This window comes from Lepidothrix coronata, unplaced genomic scaffold (genome assembly GCF_001604755.1).
Source record: "Lepidothrix coronata isolate B3197 unplaced genomic scaffold, Lepidothrix_coronata-1.0 Scaffold52, whole genome shotgun sequence".
NCBI classification, from domain to species: domain Eukaryota; kingdom Metazoa; phylum Chordata; class Aves; order Passeriformes; family Pipridae; genus Lepidothrix; species Lepidothrix coronata.
The window spans coordinates 5057838-5083056 of NW_016690232.1; the positions used below are offsets into that span (position 1 = coordinate 5057838).

The 25219-nt window shown below is 50.3% G+C and overlaps 1 protein-coding gene across 1 annotated transcript in view; it reads right to left on the reverse strand.

The window, feature by feature from the left end:
• The window catches only part of PAPPA2 (pappalysin 2), an 88662-nt gene that overhangs the window by 58423 nt on the left and 5020 nt on the right, over positions 1-25219 (reverse strand). Inside the window, exons 4-5 of the mRNA XM_017815651.1 lie at positions 22843-23905; positions 2554-2699 (exon numbers count right to left, since the gene is read on the reverse strand). Of these exons, the coding sequence (XP_017671140.1) occupies positions 2554-2699; positions 22843-23905 (1209 nt within the window). The remainder of the gene's footprint in view (positions 1-2553; positions 2700-22842; positions 23906-25219) is intronic.

Consider the following 25219-nt stretch of genomic DNA (forward strand, 5'->3'; position numbering starts at 1 on the left):
ATTTCATAGACCATTTCACTCTCTCCAAGTCAGTAATTATCTTTTATGCTTCAATGAAAGTAGTTGCTGTTGGCTGTATTATTGGTAAACCAACCCTAAGCCTTCAAAAAGGCTGTCTGAAAATCAAATTTACTCAGGAAAAAAAAATCTGGAGGAGAGCAATAGAACTGTAAGTCATCAGCACAGGAATGGCCACATAACTTCTGGTAGCCCCAAATGAGCATCATGAAGAGAAGGGGGTGAAAAACAAAGTTCACTGAAGGTGAGGATGCCAATGGGAAGGTGAGGAGGACCCTCTTGAAAAACACACTCAAAGGTAATGAAAGAATATTTTCTAAGGAGGTCAAAGTCCAGATGGCATATTAAACAACTTCTTGAGAAGAACTGATAGAGAGCAGTTTGGAAACAGTAAGTTTAATGATCTTTGGCCTGAAGCAAAGTGTTAAAATAGAAGAAGGGAAGGCAATCAGAGAGCAAAAAGTCTTATGGAGCTTCTCTTGAAAACATCTAAGAAAGTCCAGTTCAGGGAAACAAAGAGAGCAAAATCTGACCAAAGCTCTCTGGAGTCAAGAGGCAGTTTGTCTTCTTGGAGAAGTCAAGTCAAACTTGAGGAACCAATTTGATTCATGCAGGGAACCAAAGCATGAAAGGGTCTGTATGCGTGGAGGGAAAAATCAGCGTGGCATTTCTGCTGCATGGGAGCAGCCACTGGCAAGGGGGAAGCAGGGATTGTGTGCTGACCTTAATATTTTAAGGTCAGGATAGACAGGAGATTAGCATGATTCAGTGCAAGGGAAGGAGTATGTCCTTTTGGAGACAGACCCCTCTCTTGTGTATAGATCTGTCTCCACCCCTGGCCACTCTTAGGTCCTTAAAGCTCAGGAGTTTTTCTCAAACTGCTATTCACTGCTACCAAAGTTTTCCTTGCTCTTTCCTCACCGCTGTGCTTTCACATCTACTCAGATTATCCAGTAGCCTTCTGTGAGAGGTTTTGTCAGCAGGCACATATTCATGGCCTCCTCAGCCCTAAGTTTTGTTTTGCTGGACAATAATATACACTGTGCATGGTACCAAATACATGATGATGTGGTGGAGCTCACTGTTTATGGAGAACAGAGTCCACCACCCACCCTCTCGAGTTCATTAAAGCTAAAACCAAGGACAGCCTCAAACCAAAGTCTTCAGTCTGTGCCAGAGCCCCAAAGAGGTTCAGATCCAGCTTCATACTTCACAGCTCTGGCACCAGAGCCAAGACAACACTCCTTTTCCCCTGAAACTCCCTGATCCAACATTTCCACCATGGTACCACCTCTCGTGTCCCTGGCTGGACACAAGCTCCGAGACTGGAGCTGAATGCAACCTTCTGATGAGACCAGTCACCCCAACTACCCCTCTGTACAACTTGTGAGCCACTGGGAGGGGTCTGAAGAGAACATGTGTGGCTGAAGCACTTGCTGCAGTCAGATGATTGTCAAGCTGAGCCTTGGAAGTGATTTCTGGAAGCCAAAAGAATAAATTTCATGGAGATCTGCCTTCCTCAACAAACGGCTGTAGCAATGCACTATCGAAAAAACAGCCCTGAAACTCATTGAGGGAGGGAAACTGGCAAAAAGGCACTTTAAAACAGGTCTTTAACAGCAGTGTAAAACTTTTAAGGGTTGAACACCACGCACTTGTAAAAGCAGAAGGTCTAGGTCTGCTGTGCAGGTGTCAGGAGTAATTATTTCCAGTTACTTATTGAGAAACACTTTAGACATTTTGACTGCAAAGTGTAAAGGGCTTTGCCAGAAAACTCCGACATTGAAGAGGTGAAGGGAGAGGCAGGAAAACGAAACAGCAGAAATAGCAGAAAACACACAATACAGCCACATTCTAGGCAACCAGCTGTCATTCTGGCTATTTTGTAGCCTACGAGGACTGGTGATCTTAAGGGTCTGCCTTGAATCCACTGAAGCCAAGGAGAACCTTGCCTCCAGCAGGTAGTAAGCCAAGTTATAAAAACATGGTAAAATTTGATAGGTATCCTCACACTTGCAGCTGGATTCAGAAGTGGCCAGTGCTGGCTGCCTGGTCAGCCCTGGAGCTCAAATCTGGAGTCTCAGCTCTCAAAACACTGACACTCCTGGTTTATCTGTTCGTTATTACACGCTGCAAAAGCCAACTTCGCTGTTTCCAGAATCCTAGAAGACAGACCTGGAAGGTCCCAGAGAAGCCAAATACGAGTTTAAAGCTCTCTGCAGAGCCTGCACTGATGGTGAACCTGCAGTTCTGCTGTCTCTGTCCCACTGCCTCACTGCCTTCACTGTTAGAAGTTTCTCATAACCTGGAAGTACCTTTTCAGTGTATAATCTCACCATCTTATACATATGAACATGGAACAGCAGCTCCTTTCCTTACAGCAGCAGCTATTGGTACACTCAGACCCTCTTATTGTGACCTTCTTATTAAGCATCCTCAGTGTTGAGCCACATCACACACACCTCTTTGTCAAGTCAATAGAGAAAGAGGAAAACCAACAATCCTGAGACCCCATGAGTGGGATAACTTACTTACCCAGGTGACTAAGGGCCTCTTTATCCCATGGCCAAGTGGCAGCACCAGCCAACTCTTCCCTCACGGAGCTGGCGAAGTACACGTTGAGGAAGTGGGTGCTGTTGAGCTGCAGTGCCTCCTTCAGCTCCTTCACGCTCATGTACGCCCTGCAAGGACAAGGGAGAGGAGACAGTCAGCACAGACCCCAACAGAGGAAAGAGGAAAAGCAGGAGCCACCCACAGATATCCTACAAAGGGTGCAGCAGGCCTGGAGACCCCATCCTCAACTCTCCAAAACAAGTAGTGTTTGGTAAAGTGCGGCAAAATTCAACATTTCAACAGGATATTTCATGGCACTACTAATTCTGCTCTGCAGGGAGCGAGTTCTGCCAGTGAGGGTTTTGGGTGGGAGGCAGTCATGCAATTGTGAATAAGTTTGCTAATTGCAGCCACCAGGAAATTCATTCTTCCCTCTGTGTGGCTGTTCCTGCGCAGATGAAAAGTCTGTATCACATTCACCAGTACACCAACAGTCCCAGAGTTAGTCTTCAGGGAGTTCATGTCCTCAGCTATGAAAAACAATGAGACTCTAACCTAATAACAACAATAATAATTCCAATAATAATAGCAGTGGAATTATAGGGCCTTGGGCTGTGCTGCAAATGCCAGGTACTCTTTTAAGTGGACTTCAATGATCCTTGTGTGTCTCTTCCATCTCAGGACAGTCTATGATTTTATATTCTATAAATCAAGTACTACGTTTTCATCACTGCCACTAACCTCACAGGCTCAGACAGGATTAGGACAGGTAGCAGACATTGTCCCTCTATTTCTACAACTTGTTTCTGTCTTCGAAACCTGAAGACCCTGCCCCAAGGTTTGTGAAGCCATCAATTTAAGAGATTCTAGACAGGGGGAAAAAAAACAACTCATGGAAAGGCTTCAAATACATCACTGTGGAATGATGATGGAAATGCACCATTGTGGAAATATGTCATAAGAATGACTAAACCTGCAGCATAAGGCCAACAGCAACATTAAGGTGGTGGAAAGCATTTCACTTATTCCCATGCTTCCAGGAGCAATTGGCATCTTTGAGCTGCATGGAGAGATTATGAAGGGAGTGCGGTCAGTACTTCACACTGGACTCGCCATGAAGGCACAGCAGCTCTATTTGAACAAGCAGCTTCTGTAGAAGTGGTGTCCATTAGGGCAAGGAAGGAAGGAGGGACAAAAAGCCGAGCATGGGCTAAGGGGGGAAAGGTGTGTTCTCATCTGAGATGTGACTTGAGAAAGAAAACCAATGAAATGTGCAAATACGCTGTTTGAAATGGCAAGAGCCCGAGTCAAGTTATTACACCAATAGGCCTGTTTAGAGAGAGAGAGAGGTTGCTACAGCAAATTGAAGAGAAGGAGGAAAAGTTGAAAAAACAGAGGATTCCAGAAATAAACTAGAGCAGGATGGCATGTGGAACAGAGCTGGATAAACCCAAGGGCCTCTTCCCTGGACCTGAAATAGCAGAGACTTTCAGAAGCCATTGCTGACTTGGGAGATGTCAGATAATTGGGATCTGCTGACTGCCTCTCCCCTACCAGTCAGCCCCAAAAGACCATCCCGAGCTGGAGGCATCTCACCCACCTTCCCATCAGCTCTGAAACTTCAGTTACTTCAGAAAAATCTTGGCTGGACTATGTGGCGAGATGAGATGACCAGCTTGTCTTCAACAGGCCCCAAGATCTCCCACCACAAAGCAGCATTCCCAGAACACTTTCCCCAGCCACATCAGCTTGCGGAGAGAAAACTCTCCCAACCGGAAAGGACAAATTAGGAGAACATGATCTCTTGCCTGTGATGTCTCGCCTGAGCATCCCAGACACGAGCCACGCTGACGCCATCCCTCCAACCCAACCAAGACGGGAGCAGGCCGGGAGGAATAGATAGGGAGAGGAATAAACAAACCTGAAGGACATATTTGTGGCATGACTCGGAAGAAAGAGAAGCAAAAATTTCGTAGAAATAGAGCACAAGGAGCAGGGAGGGGGAGAGAAAGTCTCCTTCACTCATCAGAGCTGCTCGGGGGACACAGACTTAAAAATAACATCAATTCCTGACCTATGATATCTCGGAAAAATAGCCCCAAACCCTTCCAGGCTGTCCAAATTCCAGGAGCCGACGTCAGCCCTATTCAGAGGGATATTCCTGCTGCCCCTCTTCTGGAGACATGATGTTTTTCTGGCTGTCGCCTGCCGGTCCCTTGACATTAGCAGCATTTTTTGTCAAGCCTTAATTATAAATAACTGTAGTTTCCTCCATTGAGAGATTTGGATGGTTGAGAGATGTGTCAGGGTTAGAGGGAGCAGTTCCAGCACTGAGATGCTCAGATGAGTTGGAAGAGGAGAGGAGAGGAAAGGACCCCAGTTTCACCCACTATGGCACGGAAAGCACAGATATCCTGCCGACATCCCCAAAGACACGAGCGAGACCAAAACAGCTCTAGAATGGGCAACTCCAGTTCCCCTCAATTCACATTTCCCACTGGCATCCTTAGGTTAGACAAGGAGCACCCAACTGGCGTCTGAGCCTTTTGCTTACTGCCAAAGGTTAAGCTCTCCTCTTGTCCAGCGCTTCTGTGACTTTCCCTGGGGAGAAGGCAGAGCAGCCTTTGGTCTCCACAAACAGCCCAAGTGACAGCCCTCTCCTCTGCTCCCCAAATAGCTTTCCAATGCCTACAAGACCAGAGTATTCCAAATTAGATGGCATTTACAGTAGGGTGGGCTCTGCAAGACAACATGGAAACACAAGGAAGGAGAGGAGGACAGCAGCTGACGAGTAAAACCCAAACAAACCCCAAAGAATAGGGCAGAGGATAGAAGAGAGATGGAATAGGGACACCAGGTTTGCCAGACGAATGACACTAGTCAATGACCTGACTCTAAGGCAGGCTTCAGCACCACACTGCATCCTGCTTTACTTGTGTGGGACAGCTGTCAGCGTGGGGCTCTTCTTGCTGTCAAAAAAAGGAAAGAAAGATGAAGTCTAGCAGTTTCAGTGACTGTGTCACCACAGAATAGTGGAATCAGACTTAACTGGCAGGTGAAGAGGATCTCAAAACAGGTCTAATTAGATCTGGTTGTTCAAGGTCAGGTCCAGCTACAAGGACAGAGGTTTCCCAACCTCCCTGGGCAACTTATTCTAGTATTTAACCATCCTCAAGTTAAAAAAAAATCCTAATCCAAATTTCTCACATTCCCAGTTGTGCCCATTGCTTCCTGTCTTCTTGGAGTCCTGCTCCATCTTCTCCATGTCACCCCATCATATCAAAGGGGAAAGTCATCAAATGACTCCAGCTTTGCATGGTAAACTTATACTGCACTAGACCTTACCTTATTAAAGTCTAAAGACCCAAAACTTCCTTTCTGAGCAGTAAAAACATCACTCTCATCCACGATGCCAGACCTCCCTGGAGAACCCTCACATCCTTTTCTCATGCTTTTCCTTGGACAATTTTATCCTAACCTATAAGGGGGATAGCAGCATCTTCCCACTCATGACTGTAAGTCAGGCTCTGGGCTGGCTTGGACAAAGGAGAAGGCTTGACATACCCTGAGGAGGCAGAGCTGTTGCTGCTTTTCCAGCAGAAATTTCTGGCAGCAACAACAGGACCACTGCTGGTGCAGAGGTGGGTGAGAGGAGAGGATCTGATGGTCTGTGGGGCAGCAGAATGTACAATCAAGCTGTAACACGAGCCTGACGTGGTTTAAGGTGGGAGATGAGGAGCAAGAGTGGCATTTTTTAGTGACAGCCGTATCATACCAGGAAGCCTCAGGGCCACAAAGGAGCCATGACCACCAAGAAGCAAAAGATGGCACCTCCAATTGAAAAGCAAGGCCAGCATGTATCCTGTGCAGTACCATAAATTAAACTGAATTCTCTGGGTACTGCAAAGGATGCAGTGTGTAATGCTACAGGAATTCCACTGCGACTCAAAAATAGGAGTCTTTTCCCTGTAGACATTTCAGAGGGGATGTGGGAGTGGGGCTGGGTGGAAGCCGTCCAAGTGCCCTCCATGGACAACTGGAAAATACTTGAGAGCCAGCCAGCTCCAGCTAACCATACAGCCTAATGAAGTCACAGGGGATTCCTGGCTCTGCTTTCATGTCCTTCAACCACCGCAAGGAAATTCCTCTTCCTACTCCCCGCAAGCAGAGAGGCTCCCTTTTCCCCCAAACCTCTGCTTGACAAATGAGGAATCCCTCAGACTTCCCAGAAATGAGCACCAGTCAGCCAATAACACTTTCAGCATGCAGATGACACATTTCTCCGAGGCTGCAAAGGGTTAATGCAACACACAGCAACCTCGTCTCTGAGGCAGCAGACACAAGCCCAAGAGCCACAGCTCAATTCATGAAGACAGGTGGCTGGTTCAAGTGGCATGAACATATTTGGAGAGCAGACACTAAATTCTCCATATCCTCCACGAAGGGAGATGCTCCTCCAGATGGGGAGCCGAAGTGATTATCTTCCAATTCACGCCACTGAAGGGCTCCTCTCCACAGTGGCTCTTTAGCAGGGAAGTCTAAAGAGAGAATCCTCCAGTCCTGGGCTCTCCGCTTGCATAAGTGAATCTTCCTTGCTAGAATTTGTTAACCCTCATCCCTGTTCCCATCCTGTCTCAGCCTTGCCTCCCTTCTCCCCTGGCACAGGCAGACAGAGCCCACCACCACAACCTAAACACGGCACCACCCTGGCACAGCACACAAGCCCAGGTGGGTTACTTGGGCTGCCTCCACGCTGGGCTGATGGTGGTCCTTTGTAACTGAAGCTGCCTCACACTCCAGGTTTACCTGCCCTGGAATTTCTGGTGTTAATTCAGTCTGGGGAATGCTGTATTTTTAAGTCCTGCACTTACTAAGACTCCTTGCATCCCCATGACCACGGTCTAGAAGCTCTGACTCCAGTCCAGCACTATGCTGGTACGCCACAAACATCGTTGCCAGCATCATGACAACTTGACAAGGCAGCAACATCCAAATGACTCTCATCTGGACAGGCTTTGGTAACACAGCCAGATACAAAACACATGCAAGATGTGAAGGGAAGGCTGAGAAACAGCCAGACATTCCCCTGGGATCACAGGAAGCACAACACTGCTGGAATAATACCCTCTGTAGTGCTCAGGAGTCTTTCATCAGCCTCACTGTGTGTTGGACTCTGGCCAAAGAGCATTTGAGTCCACAGGGGATGAGGACATCACAGCTCTTGGGCATGCCTGGAAAAACCCACCTCTGAGGCACAGGCAGCATGAGGAGAACAGCAGCCTAGGAAGCAGCCCTCACTGGCAGCACCGTTTAAACTTTGCATGAGTGACTGAGTATCAAGGTGTCAAAGAGGGCAATAGGGCAAAACAGGGTCCCTCGGGATCAGGAGGTTTCCTCATGCATGAGCAAATCCAGTTGGATTCAGAGTTAACCCTCAATCTCCATGTGTGAGCAGGACCTGGCCTGGGGACCAAAGCAGTAGCAGGTGCTGCAGGGTCAGAGAACTGCCCTGGCAAAGCTGCAGATGGGATCAAAAAGACACATTGTTGTTCAAGCCTGTGACCCTTCCATACAGATTTACTGGGGAAAGGGAGCAAGAAGGCTGTGGATCACACAGCAGGCAAGCTCCCAGTTACAGCAGAGGGTAGTACGCAACTTCTTGAGGTCAGATTTGGGAAAGAAAGACAATAACACTAGTGTCAGACCAGAAAGCCTGAAGGGCATTTTGCCCTGAGATAGGCTGAAGAATAAGTGCTGCTAACAATGGCATGGCCCAGATATTCCTGGAAGTGTTGGCTAAAAAGTTATTCACTAAATCATCAGTGAATCAGCCAAAGGCAGTGCTATTTTAGACCTGGTTTTGGTAAGCGTTGTAGAAATTATGGAGGGGCAGATGAGAGAAAGAAAACTTGGCCTGAACTAATAATGAATTGATTTAGATCAACTTAAATTGAGGGATGAACACAGGTCTTGAAAGAAGAATTGAGAACCAGGACTAATCAGCAGATACTGCTGCATCTGAAACAACAGAGAGGATGGGGTGAAATGGGAATTCCCTGAAATCGAGCTGACTCCAGTGAAAACAAAGAAAAAAAGACCTTTTCAGAAATAAAAAGGGCAAAAGAAGGAAGAATCAAATCTGCTGAGCAGGGAAGGTGAAGCTGAAGCTCAGTATAATTAAGATGCATCCCTGGACAGTTACAGTATGGTCTTCACCTTTATCCAAGATTAAACACATGGTAGAGGAGCAGAGCTCAAGATAAAGGAAAGGAAATAAAAAGGTGGCAGCAGCTGGATGGAGGCTGAAGTGCCATCTGGACCGGGTGGGAGGGAAGATGAACCTCTGGGGAGGTGGCAAGTCCCAACTCTGAAGGTGTGGGACGTAGGGATACAGAACAGGGGGCAAACAGCAAGAGGGAAGAGTGCAGAAATAGAAACCCTCGTAGATAAACAAAATTCAGTGGATGTAATACATTGGCAGGGGAAATGCCACCTCAGATCCAGAAGGGCTGACCTCAGGACATGACTGGAGAACAGCTGATATGGTACATGCAGTGATGTCTAAGGGGTGAACAGAGATCTCAAGAAGACAGGCTGATCTGGTTGTTCTCTCTCTGACAGACTTTAAATCCATATGAAAATTTCTGCAGACTTTCAGATATAAAGGTCTCCATGTTATTACTTTCACCTTCCTGCCTCGTCTTTCAAAAAAAAAAAAAATGGAAATGCTTAAACAAAGGGACTGATGCAGATGTGATCACCTGAAAGTCAGTGAAGGACATGCAATGCCCTCTCTGAGCAAGCTCTGAATAACTCTGCCAAGGATGCCAAATTTTTAACCAGCCACCTGCACTGAGAGATCCCAAATTCTGCCAGTGGGAAAGCAGGCAAAGGTGTGCTGCACTTGCTGGCCCTTCTCCTGGGAATCATAGAATCAGAGTACTGGGTTGAAATGGACCTAAAGGATCATCTGGTCCAACCTTTTTTGGCAAAAGCAGCCTAGACAAGAGAGCCCAGCAGCCTGTCCAGCTGAATCTTAGAAGTGTTCACTGTCAGGGAATCCACCACTTCCCTGGGGAGATTATTCCAGTGGCTGATTGTTTTTGCAAAAAATTTTACCCTTTCTTCTAGTTTTTTATATCTGTGGCCAGTTTCAATTCCAGCTGAGCTTTTCCTTTTCTAAATGCATCTCTGCACACCTTGGCAATGCCCTTGCAGTTCTCAACAGGTATTTGTCCACTTTTCCATCTCTGATATGCTTCTCTTTTAGCTTTGAGCAGACTCAGAAGCTCACATTAAGCTAAAGGTATCTTTTTATCTGCTTGATTCCCTTACCTTTAAATGGGAAGAACTGGCTTTGGCCTTCCAGGAGAGCGTTCTTGAAAAATTCCCAGCACTCGCTAGCTCCTTTATCCTCCATGGTAGCAAATCCCTCATAACCAAGGTCTGAGCAGGCTGAAATTCACTCTTCTAAAATCCTAAATATTTGTCTCAGAACCAACCACCAGCATCTCAGCAAGATCCCAAATCGAGGCTACCACTGGCCAAGATATAAAGCAGGCTTGCCTGGCTTGTGAGTAGCAAGTCCTGCAGTGCCTCATTCCTGGTTGGCACATCCAACACTTGTACGAGGAAGCACTCCTCTACACATTCCAGGAACTTCACGGATGACCTGTGAGCTGCTACATCATTCTTCCAACAAATATCTGGGTAGTGACCCTCAAGAACCAGGCTCTGTTGACACATAGCTTAAACGACTCAAATATTGCTTTGCTGACCTTATCATGTTGGTTTGGAGGTCAATAGCAGACCCCTACTGTAAGATCCCCCTTGCAGCTGACCCCCCTGGTCATGACCCAGAGGCATTTGACAGGACTTCCACAATCACCACAGCTGGCCTCTTTACATTCAAGGTTCTCCTAAACATAGAGCAAAGCCACAGTTGGGCATCAAGGACTTGCCTTTGCCTCTGGATCTACGACAGAGCACCTGACTTTAGGAAAGCCACATTAATTCCTCCCCATCAGCCTGCTCAGAGACTGCTTGCTTTTCTGCCACATGCTGCTTTCCTCTCTGGATCTTGTTACAGCTCTGTTGACAGCTAACGTGCAGGGCAAAGGGGCAGGGACCAGTTTTAAGGCTGGTTGCATATTTTAAGGCTGGCTCCATGTGGCACACTAGTACCCATGTTTTTGGAGTTGAACTGAGGACAGTCCCCCACTTGTATTGAATCCATGAGAATAAGCCTCAAGAGAGGTTTACCCCCTGCTGTGCCCTCACAGCATGGTGGGCACCCTCGGGACACCCACACCAGTGGGGTGCACATGTGCATCAGATGATTGGATCATGGAAAAACACTGTTTTTGGGATGTTTGCACCCTGAGGACATGGCTGGCTCACTGTCTCACTCAGCTACTGGCTGCCATGCATGTGGTGGGCGCCACAGTCTGTCTGAGGGCCTCCTGGGATGGCTCTGCTGGGAATCCCAGCACATCTCCATGTGCCTGGGTAGGCTTCCCGGCTACAACTGAGGTACCACCAGTGCTAGGACACCTTAGGAGGAGGTAAGGTTTTTGAGAAACACTCATTTGGACCCAGGCACCAGCAGAAACACTTGACCACTTGCATTTCAGTTTCAAAAAAAAATAAATTCTGATGTCTGTGGGTATTCAGTAGACCTACAGTCTCTCCCGAGCTCCTGGAGGAGCCAATCCTGCACTGCAGGAAGCACCAAGGCCGACCACCAATGACCCCAAATGGTCAAGTGGTTCTGATGCCTAACACAGAACCCATTACACTACTATCCCAAGATAAAGTCCTTCAACACTTGTTCTAGGGACAGTTGTCTACCCTCTCCCTAAGGAACAAGAACCCACTTGTTCCTCTCCACCCACCTCAAGTTAAATTCCCTTAAGGAGGAGGGGACTAATTCACCACAGTGCCTCCTCCACTCCCATCACAAATACCATCCAACATCACCACGTTGCTGGAGGAGAAGGGGCATCTTTTCACAGTGGCCTTATGGAGGGGGCACCTAGACCTGTCCCCGCAGCAGAAAGGGCTTGGAGAGGCGAGGGCAGCAGGAAGAGGAGTGCTGGTTTGGGATCAGACACACATAGCAGAGAAATGCAGGGCTGTGGGAGGGAGCAGAGGGCTGCAGTGAGGCTGATTGAAGGAGGCATGAAGGGAGACAAACAAGGGGAGCGTGGCCTCTAGCTCGGCAGGGACCACCTGACCCCTCCTGCACGGGGGCACAGCAGCTCTGGGCTGACACCGGCAGCCTGCCTGTGTCCAGAGAGCTGCTGCTGTCTGGCAGGGATGGGAACGGCAAAGCCCTAATCGGGGAGGACAGCTGGACTGCAGAGCTCCCTGGGTGCTGCTCTGCCAAGCCAAGATGTGGGAGCCGGGGCTGGGACCCCTTTCTTCTGCACTGCTCTTCTCCCATCCTTGGTGCACGTCCTGAAAACTGGAGACTGCTCTCAGAGGGGACAACAGCCACACTGAGGGGCTCCCAGCCCTTTGGGGCACCTCCTGGGGTGGACCTGCCAGAGCTGTAACCTTCCATGTCCAGTGCTCAGCAGGGGCACACAGCCTCTCTCTGCTTCAGTTTTAGGATTGGGACATGCATGGAAAGATGTGTGACCAGCAGGACAAAGAATTGGATTCCTCCCCTCTACTCCAGTCTCATGAGACCCCACCTGCAGTGCTGCATCCAGCTCTGGGGCTGCCAGAATAAGAAAAACCTGGACCTGTTGGAGCAAGTCTAGAGGAGGCCACAGAGATGATGAGAGGGCTGGAACACCTCTGCTATGGAGACCTATGCAACAAAGGAAACCCTGTGCCACCAAGAATCGACCCACAAATTCAACATTTCTTACAGCCTTTCACCCCTAAAGCATCATTTGGTTCTGCCAAACAACCAAAGCCTGTACACACTTGAAATTTAATACAAAATAAGCCAAATGTTTCCCAAAAGGCTCCTGCAGGAGCCTGGGTTTGAGCTGGTGATAGCAGTGGTGATTCTACCCATAAGCCTTCCTTTTCACCCCCCTCAGGGAGGACAAATCCATGCAAGTCCCATAAACTTCCTGCCTTATGTGACAATCCTCATGCTGCTTAAGCATAATGGGCCATCAACTTTCCCCTGGGATAAATCTGTCCTGGCAAACTGTCTTTTAGTGCTCTACATCTTGGGGGAGTTGATAGCATTTGGGGTTTACTTTAATGGGAGTCGGTAGCCATGATCAATTGTAAAAGCTCTATTTCCACGGAAATGGGAATTTAATAGATTTTTGAAAATGGTGGTTATTGACCCAATGGGCCTTAATGGCTTAAAAACCATCCGATTGGAACGCGTATGAGTAAATGCGCATGATTTTCAAATGAATACTGGAATAGGTAGTAAAAACCCATTTAAACTGCCGGGACCTGGTCAATAAGGAGTTTCCATTTGCTTGTTCGGCTTTTCTATTTCTATCCGAGTGAATCACGGCCGCTCTCTTCCTCGGAGAGGCTCCACCGTTCCCCCGCAGCTGAGATCATCCCGACACACGCGGCCCATCTGAGCCCCACCAGGGCGCGGGGATGTCTTTCATTAGACATCGGGGCGGTGATGCAGAGCCAGATGCTCCCAGCGTGGCACACGTGGACCGTCCCTCATGGGTGATGCAAGCCCTGTTGCTCACAGGGAGCTGAAAAGACACGTGTGCCTCAGGGGTCCTGGGTTTAAAACTCAACCTGCGGGCTCACAGCAGATGATCCTACGGGGAAGCGTCTCAGACAAAAGCCTTGGATTGTCTGGGGTTAACACATTCCAAAAACATCGAGTGAACTCCAAAGGAATGTACTAATTACTAAGCAGTAATCCTGGAAGCAATGGACAGACTAAGCCCTGATATTTATTCCTGACTGAAGCCCCCCTGCCCCAACTAGGGAAGGTATTTAGGGTTATCACCCCCACCAGCTCTCCAAGGCCTACCAAGGCTCAGCGCAAGGCTGAGCTATTCCCCACTTTTCTCACCCCTCCTCTCCTGTCTGCCTTTTTCATGAACCTGCAGGGGCACAGATGCCCCAAGATTTTTACCTGTTTGAAAACAAATGGTGGGTTCAGCCACTGCAAAGAGGAGATTCAAAGCCACGTGTGTGCAGGGCAGCAAAGCTGAGTGAATGTCATGGGCACAGAATAAGACAAAAGAAAAAAAAAACAAAAAACAAAGACTTGAAACTCCCAAATTTCAAAGGGATATCAGTCCTCCTGCTCTCTCTTACCTTCCCCTTCAAAAACCCAACATAGCAGGAATTAGAGAATTCTGAGTCACAGCCTGTTGCTTATTCCACCAATGAGGAGGAGAAGCAAAGGAGAAAAATATTGTAGGTTACCATCTGCTTCCACCCCAGTAATGGGGCTGCCACTTCCATGCCCAAGTATAATGGATTGGTTTGGGTTGGAAGAGACCTTAAAGATCATCCCATTCCAACCCCCTGCCATGAGCAGGACACATTCCACTAGCCCAGGTTGCTCCAAGCACTGTTTAACCTGACCTAAAAACTTCCAAGGATGGGACATCCACAACTTCTCTGAGACATAATCAGTGAAAACAGGGAAAGAGTAGTATTTGTGGGGAGTTAGTCAAAAGATTTCAAAAGAAAGAGTTAAAAATCCACTTTGGAACCATTTAGGAGATGGAAAAGAATCCTGCCAGGCAGAAAGGCAGTGAAGCAGCAGCTCGGGGAAGGAGGGGAGCCCAGTGTTGCCCTCTGAAGCCCAGCACAGGCAAAATCCCAGCTCCAGCACCCACCAAAACACTCCAGAAAGGCTCACTATCCACAGCCTGGGGTAAGCACTCGCCTTTTTTTGACAATGTTGATGCTGGCTGGCGTTACACAGAACATGTGTGAGAGAGGGCGAGTGAGAAGCGCCAGGGGAAATGGAGAAATATGTTTGCAGCCCCTTGCGGTTTTGGGAGGCAGAACTCAACAGTGGCAAGTTATTCTAGAGCAGGTTCCAAGCTAAACAAAGCCAGGTATGGTTCCCTTTCTGCCTGGATTGTTTGTTTCACAGCAAAATAATAAAAAAAAAAAAATCTCAGGCCAGGACCAAGTTTTACAGCACTTTTTGCCCGTCTTAGGCTGCACACAGATCAGCCCTGTCCCACCTAACCCACAAGAACAGACCTGTAAATCAGTTTTCTCTTACTTTTTGCCTGAAACAAAAATATGAAGCAACATTCCAGGTTTAGGGAGGTCTTAAGGTCTCTGAACACAAGTCAGGGTTCCCCAGGAGCCCAGATTTCACTGCCAGTTTTTACAGTGCAGTTCACAACCTGCCGAGGGAGGTAGAGGGGATAACATCAGTGGGTGCAATGCTCCTGGTCTCCCACAGCACTACATGGGCTTCTTGTGGCTGAGCAAACTCTCAGGGCCAGGAGGCTCAGCAAAGCACTCCAGACAAAGGGAAGCAGTGTAATTCTTTTGCCTTGCATTTAGCCAGGACAGAGAGGCTTCATCCCCCTTCACTAAATGCCTCCCATCCCCACCCAGGGACTAGGAGGCAGGAGGCCCCACGGCAACATCAGTGGCAGCACCTCACTGCTGCACAACTGGGGGGAAGACACCCAAGACTTGCGTGCCTCAGTTTCCCTTGCCCACAGCACAAGCAGGAGTTTGCAGACATCTTAGAACATGTGATCTCCGCTGTGCAGGGCTTTCCAAGGAGCTCAGGAAAGTTAAGCTCCCACATCCCACTGCTGTTCAACGGAAAGCAAGTGTCCAGCTCTTCACCGGGGGCTTCCTCCTCTCCCACCCGTCTCCCATAGCAGGGGGAGAAGAAAGACCCTTTAACAGGGCTGCCAGCAGTGGATAAATTTGCTGAGCAGGGATGATGCTCACAGGGAATTGAGCCAACAGCTCCTATTTCCTCTGCAAGTGGAACCACACAGCCCTGTGGTCAATAACCCCCTCCTCAGGCACTCTTCACCGTGATGGCAATGTTCAGTCTTCCCAAAGGATCCACAACTTTGCTACATTTGCCCTAAACTGCTCACTGAAGGGCAAAACTTGCAGTCTTTATATTTGTCAGTAAAGGGACTGAGACGCAGAAAAAAAATAAATCTATTAAAGCTAAATATCTCGTCCTTGCTTTATATTTATATATATTTATTTTTTTAAGGGTAAAACCAAGTCCCAAGCCTGCAACTTATTTTTAGATCCAGGCAATTGGGTGTCCCAGCCGGAGAGCACAAGCCAGCATTCTAAAAATGCCTCCCTCACAGATATAAAAAGGACACAAGATAATTTATTGGGGAAATTCTGTAACGTAACGATCATACACTGATGGCAAACAAAACAAACGAAGAAAATCCAAGGCTGCCTCTGGTCCCCAGCACAGCCCTTGGGAGGCGACAGTCACAAAGATTCAGCACCCTCATCCTTCCTAAAAACCTCCAAAACAAGTCCTCTGCCTCACATCGTCCCGGCGGGTTCGGGTGATGCTGGACTCATTCCCTCTCGCCCCATCACCCTCTGCAAGGGGGCAACTTGATTTCCTAAATAACAGTGGTGGCTGGGCCAAGGAAAACGAAAAGCAGTATGTTCACTTAAGGACTCCAGTGGCCGCAGCTCAGCCTGCCAACCCAACATGGATTTAATCATACCAGAGACCCCACCAGCGCCTGGCCAACGCTGTCCCACCAGACATCCCGGCCAGGGTGGCTGCTGAGCTCCTGCCATTTCGGTTCCTGTGGTCTTGCCAGCCTGGCCAGGGGCTCAGCCAGCGTCCTCCACCCACAGGGTGGGTACAGTGGGATGAGGAGGAGTCCTGGGGAGGGCTGACAAAGAGTGACCCCTCCCAGCCATCGGACACACGCTGTTCCTTCACAATTGCCATCCCGATACAATCGGCCCCCCTCAAGTGAGCCCCCGAGTCAGTGGTGTTTGCTAGAACAATAGCTCACATCTGGGACAGCTGTTTTCCCCGAAAGCACCCAGGCTGCCTACAGCCACTGGGCAGGGGTCCTGTGCCCTTGCTCACACGCGGATCGTGTTCTCCCTCTCCCGTGGAGATGTGGTCACCCCTGGGGGGACCTGGCAGGTTCCTCCAGGAACACGATGCCAGGCTGCTCCATGCTCACAGGAAGGCTTGGGGGACTGAGTGAGACTCATCCTCCAGCAGAGGCTTGTTGGAAATTAACCCCTGAGCCTTCTACCTTGGCAAGAAAGGGAGTGTGTTACTGTGACTTTATTTCCTACTTTTAGCACCCCCAAAAAAAGCAGGGAAGAAGATTTGGGCACATGAACAAGCTGCTTTGGTTAGAGCTGAAGCCAAAGACTGGGAGGAACCCCTTGGACCTGGACACCTCTACACTCCTGTGCTCCTCTTCCAGCCCCACTGCTCTGCTCCCTGGGCTAACAGAGCCCAGTTCCCACCAGAAGCCAGTGTGAAATGGAGCCTTCTGCTTCTGAACAGTGTTCCCAAGACCTGATACAGTCCCTTAGACAGCAGCACCTTAATGCTTACTTCTTTACTCCTGGAAAGACGTCACTCCCACAGTCTTGCTGGCCTGAGGGAGGGGCTGAGTCAGACTTTGATCTTGCCACGTGTGCCCTTAGACTGAATCTCCATGCTGGAGCCCCCATCACCACCTCCTCTGCCATAGCAATGCAGTGTCTCACCATTCCAAATCCTCCCTCTTTGGAGCAAAATCCCACTGCTGGGCTCATGTCACTGGCTGAGCCACCCCAAGGCACATTCACATGGATGTAGCCTCCAAGTCCCATCATGAGCAAGCAGCTTGATGGACATCCTTCCTATCTGATATAATGTCCACCAAGGACATTCCCTCCTGTCTTTGACAAGTTTTGAAATCATTTATCCATGGGAAAGCTCAGAGAGTGAGGACTTTCCTACAAGGAAAGAATAAGTTTTCCAATGAGCCCAAATTCACTCTCATGAAATTTTAAAGCATCCACCAACCATCAGGCTCCAGCAAAATGTCCTATTTATTTCTGCATCCCCCCAGTCCCAGCAGATCTGCTAGAGAGGAGAAGCAACAAGCTCAGAAGCCATTGAACCCAAAGCACCCATCTCCTCAAGCCCTGAGTCCAGCACTTGAGGCTTGGTTCTTTGGGAACAATATTTGGGTAGAGGCCAACAGAACTCCAAGAGGTGCCAGAGGGTGCTCAAAGGCAGCCAGAGCTCAGGTCCTGAGCAGGGGACCTCCCAGCCCTGCTTTCCTCATGGGAACATCATAGTCTCTTCCACTCTACACTTGACAGGCAGTGAAAATCACTGAAAACACCCTCTCCATTCATCCTTCAAGTGACCAAGCACCACAAGCAGCAGCCACCTCCCACCTCCAGTTGAATCTGTGCTCTGCAAATTGTTAGTGACCTCAGGTTGTACCCAAATCTTGTAATTTTAAAATAACATTGCACATACCAGCCCTCTTTCACAGTAAGAAAGGTATCCTGTAGCAAGGGAAGAAGAAAGGGAAGTGAGCAGCTAATTTGAACGTTGTTTTAACATCTGGTTGGGATTAAGGTCTGAGCAGGTCAGCTGTGGCCCCATAAATGCCATCATTGCCCCACCTGCTCTCAATTTGATACCGTTTATGCCCTCAGTTCCATCCACTTTCAGCTGAACATCTCCTGACAAGGGGCTGCTCAAGTGCCAGGGAATAGCTGGGAGTGATTCTTTCATCTTCGGGGGTTGTCCACCAGAGATATTTAGTGAGGTTAATCTGGATCAGCTTTTGAAGACAAGGCTTAAACAGCAGGAGGTTCCCAAGCAGCCTTAACCCAATTAAGCACCCTTCCCTTAGGACTGGAGGCCAGCTAAGCTTGCATTAAAACCCATCAAGTGTCCTGTTAATCAGGTACACTTTAACATCACAGCCGTGGTCATCCCAGCGGAGGCCACCAAGACTGGAGACACCTCGTCATTTTTCACCTCCTTTTGTCACTTTGGTTATTTCTGCCATTACTTTGGGCAGCGAGATGAAAGGCCCAGCAGCTCAGCCCTTAGCCACTCTGCTCTCCAGACTCCCCTCTGGTTTTTCTTTTCACATTAACTATGTCACACACCAGACTCTCATTGACTAACTGCCCGAGGGGGACCCTTGCTGAGTGTTAATTGCTGTTAATGAGCTGTTGCTGCCTTCCTTCCAAGAAAATTACAGCAGCACTCAGGCTCTGCAAGAAGATGGGAGTCTGCAGAAAATCAAGGCAAATTCTACTTCAGGCCCTGACTTTACACCACCAGAAACTCCTGGAATATGCTTTAAATCAGGATGAGACTGGGTGAAGGATAATAGTCGGCAGCTCTCCTGATGTTGCCTGTCCCCTCGTTCCTCATGTGGTGGGTCAGGGTGAATGATAAGTCCCTGACTTGCTTCCCATGGGTCCTGTCGGGGTGCCTTGCAGGGATGTCTACACACAGCTCTTCACCAGAGTTCTTGCTCAAGTCTCCCTCCAGCCACAAGTGCACAGTCTCACTGATGGGGTTTGCACGTGGGTGGTGGCCCAGAGCACAGCAGGGCTTGTCTTGTCCCATGTGCTACCAGAGGGCGTGCAGGAAAGACCCGACAAGATGCCTGAATGGCCACTGCCATCATTTCAGCATCATCCCCTACCCCAGAGCTGGGGGCAGCTCCTGCCTCAGCCACAGTTGGCTGCATCCCCACCAGAGTTTTTATGGAATCTTAGAATGGTTTGGGTTGGAAAGGACCTTAAAATTTGTCTTGTTCCACTCCTGTGCCATGGGCAGGGACACCTTCCACTACTCAAAGCCCCATCCAGCCTGGCCTTGAACACTTCCAGGGATGGGGCAGTCAGAGATTCTCTAGATAACATGTGCCAGGGCCTCACCACCCTAACAAGGAAGGATTTCTTCTTAATAGCTAATCTAAACCTGCCCTCCTTCAGCTTAAAGCCATTTCCCCTTGCCCTGTCACTACATGCCCTTTTAATAAAAATAATAATAATAATAATCATCTTTTTCCAAAACTCATTTCTTTCCCCTGCTAAGCATAGGTGAGGGTATATGGCAGCACCAGATGTGGCCCTGGTTAAGAAGCACTGGAGCCATCCACTGTTCCTCAGGCTTTTCCCTCTGGTTTGCCTCTCTCTAAGCTGCAGCCCAGGGGAAGGGGATTTGAAATGAGGGATGTGTTAGGACGGTAAAAGCTTTTGCATGAGTGCTTAAGGTCGTTCAAGTCAAGACAAGGTATTGAGCCCCTTCACAAAAACGGACTCAATCTGTCTACAGTGCTGGCAAGAAATTGCCCGGTGTCTCGCTCTGACTTTCTCATTTTGATTATTTTTGGCCATACTAAGAAACACTCAAATCCAAACCACTCTTTGTGAGAGCCTTGAAATGAAATAAAGCAGAGATGATTTAGTTCATGAAAAAAGATCCTGAGATTTTTGCCTTGCCACCTTGATCTGAAAGGAGATGCAGAGAGCACCGTCCGCAGCGGGGGTTCCCTCTCCCCCAGCTCTCCCAAAGCCTCAGCTCCCTCCTGGGCTCTGGCAGAGGGATGAAAAAGCAGAGGCGTCTCGGGGAGCAGCAGCCAGCTCGCTCGCTCGCTTGCTCTCCTCCAGTTACAGACCCAGAGCTGTTGTTCCCATCAAAGCACCTGGCTCCCATTGTGCCGCCTTTCTGCAGTTTGTTAAATTTTATTTCGCATTATTCCTCCCGTTTTGGCTTCCACCCTAAAAATCCTTCTGCAACTTCGCCAGCTGCCCCGCTCCTCATAAATGTTCATTTAAGTATAATACCTTGCACTCGCTCGGCAGGAGCTCTGCCTGAACAAAACCCCTCAGGCTGAGGTCTCCTGCTCCTGTATCTTGGGATTCATCCTCCAGCTTTGGGGGAACACCACCTGCCTGGCCGTGCTCTTGGGCAAGCTCAATCTCAGCTTGGTTTTTCCCAAACCCAGTTTCTCAGTGGTTTTCCCACAAACATATGTATTCTTCCCCAGGAAGACTAAGAAGAGCACCCTCAGCAGAGTTGAGCCCAGGGAGGGTGGGTGTCCACCAGTGTCACGAGTTTGGACCGTGCTTGGAGCAACCTGGTCTAGTGGGAGGTGTCTCTGCCCATGGCGGGAGGGGTGGAAAAAGATGGTCTTTAGGGTCCCTTCCCACCCAAACCACTCCACGACTCCTTTATTCTGTGATCTCTGAAGAAGCCGGCCCAAGGCAGCTCAGAAGAGCTCAGTGGCAACAGGATTCTACTCATGCCCCCACATTTCCCAAATGCCAGGCACTTCAGATTTCGTTTTTCAGAGCTTAGCCTACAGACAATCAATCTTGTCTTCTGAGCAGACCAATGAGGTCTGCGGAAAGAAAATTGCAAAAGATTTGTTATTTCCCTAGTGTTCCCATTTTCCCATTCCTTTCCCACAGAAGCAAGGTTTTTGTTTTGTTTTGTTTTGTTTTCTTTCCCAACTTTCAGGGGAAAATCCTGACAAATGGAAGCCCTGATTCATACCAGCAAAAATTTGGCCTTTTTTAATTTAAGGTGGAGCCCTTTTTGTCTGAGGATGAAAACATTTCTCTAAATGCACACGGAGGGCAAGGACTGAGCCTTGGCCCTGCCAGAGCCAAGGCCAAGTGGTGTTGGGTGCTGATGGCCACCACGAGGGGAGAGTTGTTGTGCAGCCAGGAGGGCTATTCATCTCCTCCCTGCTCAGGAAAGCAGCTCTGTGCTGGCTCACAGAATGGGAAACAAGAGGACAGGCAGGCACAGAGCGACAGTGGTGGCTGTCACCACAGAGAATTCCAGAGGTGAGAAAACATCTTCTGGGGGTGTTACTCAGGCAGAGACACGGTGTGATGCCTCCCTCTGTGGCTGGGATGCATTGGAAGAAAGGATCCTCATCCTCCTCCTACATTTTCTCAGACAACTGAAGGATGGGTGAAAAAGGCTCAGGAAGGGAGGAGGGGAAGCCCTACTCCTCTCTATCACCACCACCCAAACAGAGACACCTGCTCCCCTCCTCCCTCCTTGTCCCTCCTGGGAGGAAGCAGAGCGAAGAAGCAGGTTTGGAAAAAAAGGATTTATGGCCGCAGCCTACCTGCTCACACAGCACAGGGAAAAAAAACTGAAGGAGAAAGAAGATCAAAGGAGCAACGTGTCCCTAAAACCCTCCCTTGCAGCATTTCTCCATGGATGCTGCCATCTACACCACACCGCTCCCGCTCCGGTGGGCACCTCTGCCCGGCACTGGGAGCTAGCAGCTGGGAATGAGCAATTTTCTCTGACACTGAGACAGAAACGGCTTTAAAAAAAAAACCACCAAAAAAAACCAAAACAAAAAAGGAAAAGACATGACTTTTTTTTTCCCTTTTTTTTCCCTTCCCCTGCCAGAAAGTACACCTGGTAGAGGCCCGAGCGCTGGAAGCCATCAGCGGGGCCGTCGGCACTTCAGAGGCTCTGGTGAGGAGGGCAGGTCACCAACCACACTGAGGACACTGTCCCCAAAACCCCGGGGTCCCCCAGCATGGGGGGCGGGGGTACCCCTCTCCATCCCGCCCCAGCTGCTGCCTCCAAAGGGCCCTGAGGAGAGCAAGGGTCCCCTGGCACCATGTGTTGATGCTCCATGGGTTTTGTTCCATGTGGATTTTACAAAGTATTTTGCACCTGCAGCACAGAGTAAAGGCACTACTTCCTACTCTGACCAAGGGAATCTCCCTATGGGCATCACTCCCCGGGGCAGGATTTGGGAAGGCTCATGTACACCCACGCACAGCACCTCACATCTACACCATGACCTCCTTCTCCCCTCTCCAGCACTCAGGGGAAGGTATTTTGAATACAAATTAAGAAATCAGGCTTTAGGCATATCCAGGGAAGTTGGGGAAGGGGCAGCAATCCTCTTGCTGCATCCTGTGTGTGGGATCAGGGTAAGCAGTATCCTTTGCTCGGGGCCACTCTGCTCACCCTGAGGATGCCCACAGTCCCTCTGGCACGTAGCCAGAGGCTGGCAGCCCTGCACTGGGAATCTCCTTGCAGGGGTTTTCCTCATGACCCCTCACTCATTTTAGGGCAGGGGGAAACACGTAACGACAGGGCTTTACAGAGGGGGTGCTATGTCACATTGTAGGATTTGCTTCCTTTGATGACAAGCACATCTATCCCACAGGAAAACACCCCTCTGCCTTCCCACGCTGGGAAGCCACTGGTTGGAAGCGATACCCAGATGCAGGGCAGGTGTTGGGGGGAGGGTTCACCCCATCCCTTGACCTACCACCCCCCATTAGCCCCACACCTACCGATGGGGCGAGTCAGGGTCGAAGCAGGTCCTGGCCACGTCGGTGGCCCAGGGGTCGCAGCAGTCGCCGTCATCGAAGTCGTCCAACACGTTGTTGCACTCCATGTGGCAGACGCCGTCGCGGCGCTTCCAGGAGAAGCAGCGGCCGGGCCGCCGGCAGTCCCCGCCATCGTAGCCGGTGAGGGGGTGCTCACACTCGGGGTCGCAGCGCTCGTTGCCCACCTTGCTGGGCTCGCAGCCCAGGAGGACGGCACGGCGGCGCAGGGAGGAGTTGTGTACCTCCAGCAAGCTGAGCTGCCAGGAGATGTTGTAGGGCCGGAAAGCCTCGCTCAGTGCCCGGTGTTGCCGCCTGATCTGCTCCCAGCTGACCGTCGGCCGCCCGCCGTCATCCTCTGCCAGGTTCACCACCCGGTACCGCACCACCTTCCAGCTCTGCAGCGGCCAGTGCCGGTTGTAGTGGGAGACCAGCTCCACGTTGTCGCAGGCAGTCTGCCCGCACGCGGGGGGGCCCAGCGGCCGTAGGACGGGCGGTGGCGGGGACAGCAGCACCCACTGCTGGGGGAAGGCGCCCTCCCGAAAGGGCACCCAGCGTTCCTCCGGGGTGGCGAAGCCCGCGGCCAGAGCCAGCCCTGCCACCCCCTCGGCCACCTCCTCTAGGAAGGGACGCTGGAGGTGGGATTGGGGCAGGGCACCACGCCACAGGGCCAGCCCGGCCAGGTGTCCCCGGAAAGTGTGTGCGGTGCCCCAGGCATCCCCCCCCAGCAGCAGCGTGCGGCAGGAGGACATGAAGGCGCTGTGCAGGGGTCCCTCCTGCCCGCCGGCACGGCCGACCCGCACCCCGTCCACGTAGAGGGCCATCCAGCGCCCGTCATAGCTGGTGGCCAGGTGTGTCCACGCCTCGGGGCGGTAGCGGTGGTAGGAGGTCACCTCGGTGGCAGTGGCCGCCCGGTCCGTGCGGAGGGAGAAGAAGAAGCGGGCATCCTTCTTCCCACCGAGCTGCAGGGCACGGATGCCCAGCGCCCAGCCCCTATCGCTGGCTGTGTGCGAGCAGTTGTCGAAGACGCCTGTAGTGAGTTGGGGATAGGGGTGGAGAGAGAGGAGAGCTGGTGAGGACCCGAGAGCATTGCCACTCCTCCCCGGAGCACCAGCTAGGTCCTTGGTGGTGGGTAAATGAAGGTGGGCAGAGGCTGGGCAGCGGGTGCTGCATCAGGGGGACACCACAGCCCCCGTTCAAAATCATTTGGATGAGTAGGTGGAGTAGCCAGGAGGGATGGCAGAGCCAGAGAGTCGGGATGGAGAGGGGAGGAAGAGCATGGATGGGAGGAGAGGCCGAAGAGCGAGGTGTTTCTGAGCTGCTCTCTGTAGGAGTGCTCTGGCGGGATGGGATTAGAGGCTAAGCTTTTTATCTGCGGGCCAAAGCTTTTAAGAATTAGAGCACAGCAACCCAAAGCAAAACAGCCTCCTCCAGGGACTGCTTCCCCAACAGCTTCCAGGCAGATTTACAGCTCTCCTTTACGCTCCAGTTTCCCTCCCAGTCATGCATCCAGCGCAGGCGGGAGAGGGTCCGAAAGGGATGCACTGCCTGGCAGGTACACTCCTCAGCCCCTGAGGTCACCTGAGCATAAATCCATCCCCAGAAATAGCTTCAGGCTCAGCCTCTCGCTGTGTGCCCAGGTGTGTTGCAAACCTGTTTGAGGCTGGGCAAGACCTGGAGCTGTGCTGACTTTCCCCCAAACTCAGGCTGCTGAAGAACCTCAGCCAAGAACTGGAGGCTTGCAGGCACTGAGTGCCCTTGGGGATTGGTGGCCATAAGACACTTAAATACTGGCAAGGGCAAATGGACCACTCATTGCTTGAAATAAATGCCCTCTGGGTTCCTAAACCACCACAGCCAGGATGTTCATGCACATCACTGGCTAAGATGGATGAGCTTGAAGTTACTCTTTGAGCCCCACCAGCAGCATCTTCTGGGAGCCCCCTGCTCTCCCATTCATCACTCCAACAGCGTCCCCATGCTGGTGAATCCTGCATCCATGCCCAGAGACCCTTTTTATACTCCTGCTGTGGCATTTCTTATTCTCCATCCTGCTTTTCCTTGCTGCCTGGGTTCTCCTGTCCCTCACCATTCCCATTGCAGGTACTGCCTGCCCATCTCTGTGGCATCAGGGCATCGTGGGCCAAAACAAAGCACTCCTGTCCTGCCCTGCTGTCTCACCTTTCCCAGAGGATGCTCAACACGACGCCGTGGGGAAACTGTACCTGCTGCCAGGATTACAAAGAAGCCAGCAGAGAGAGGCAGAGGTGTAGAGGAGCAGGAGCTCCAGGAGGAGCAGGAGCTCCTGGTTCTCATCCAGGTGATGTGACTGAAGCCAGGTTAC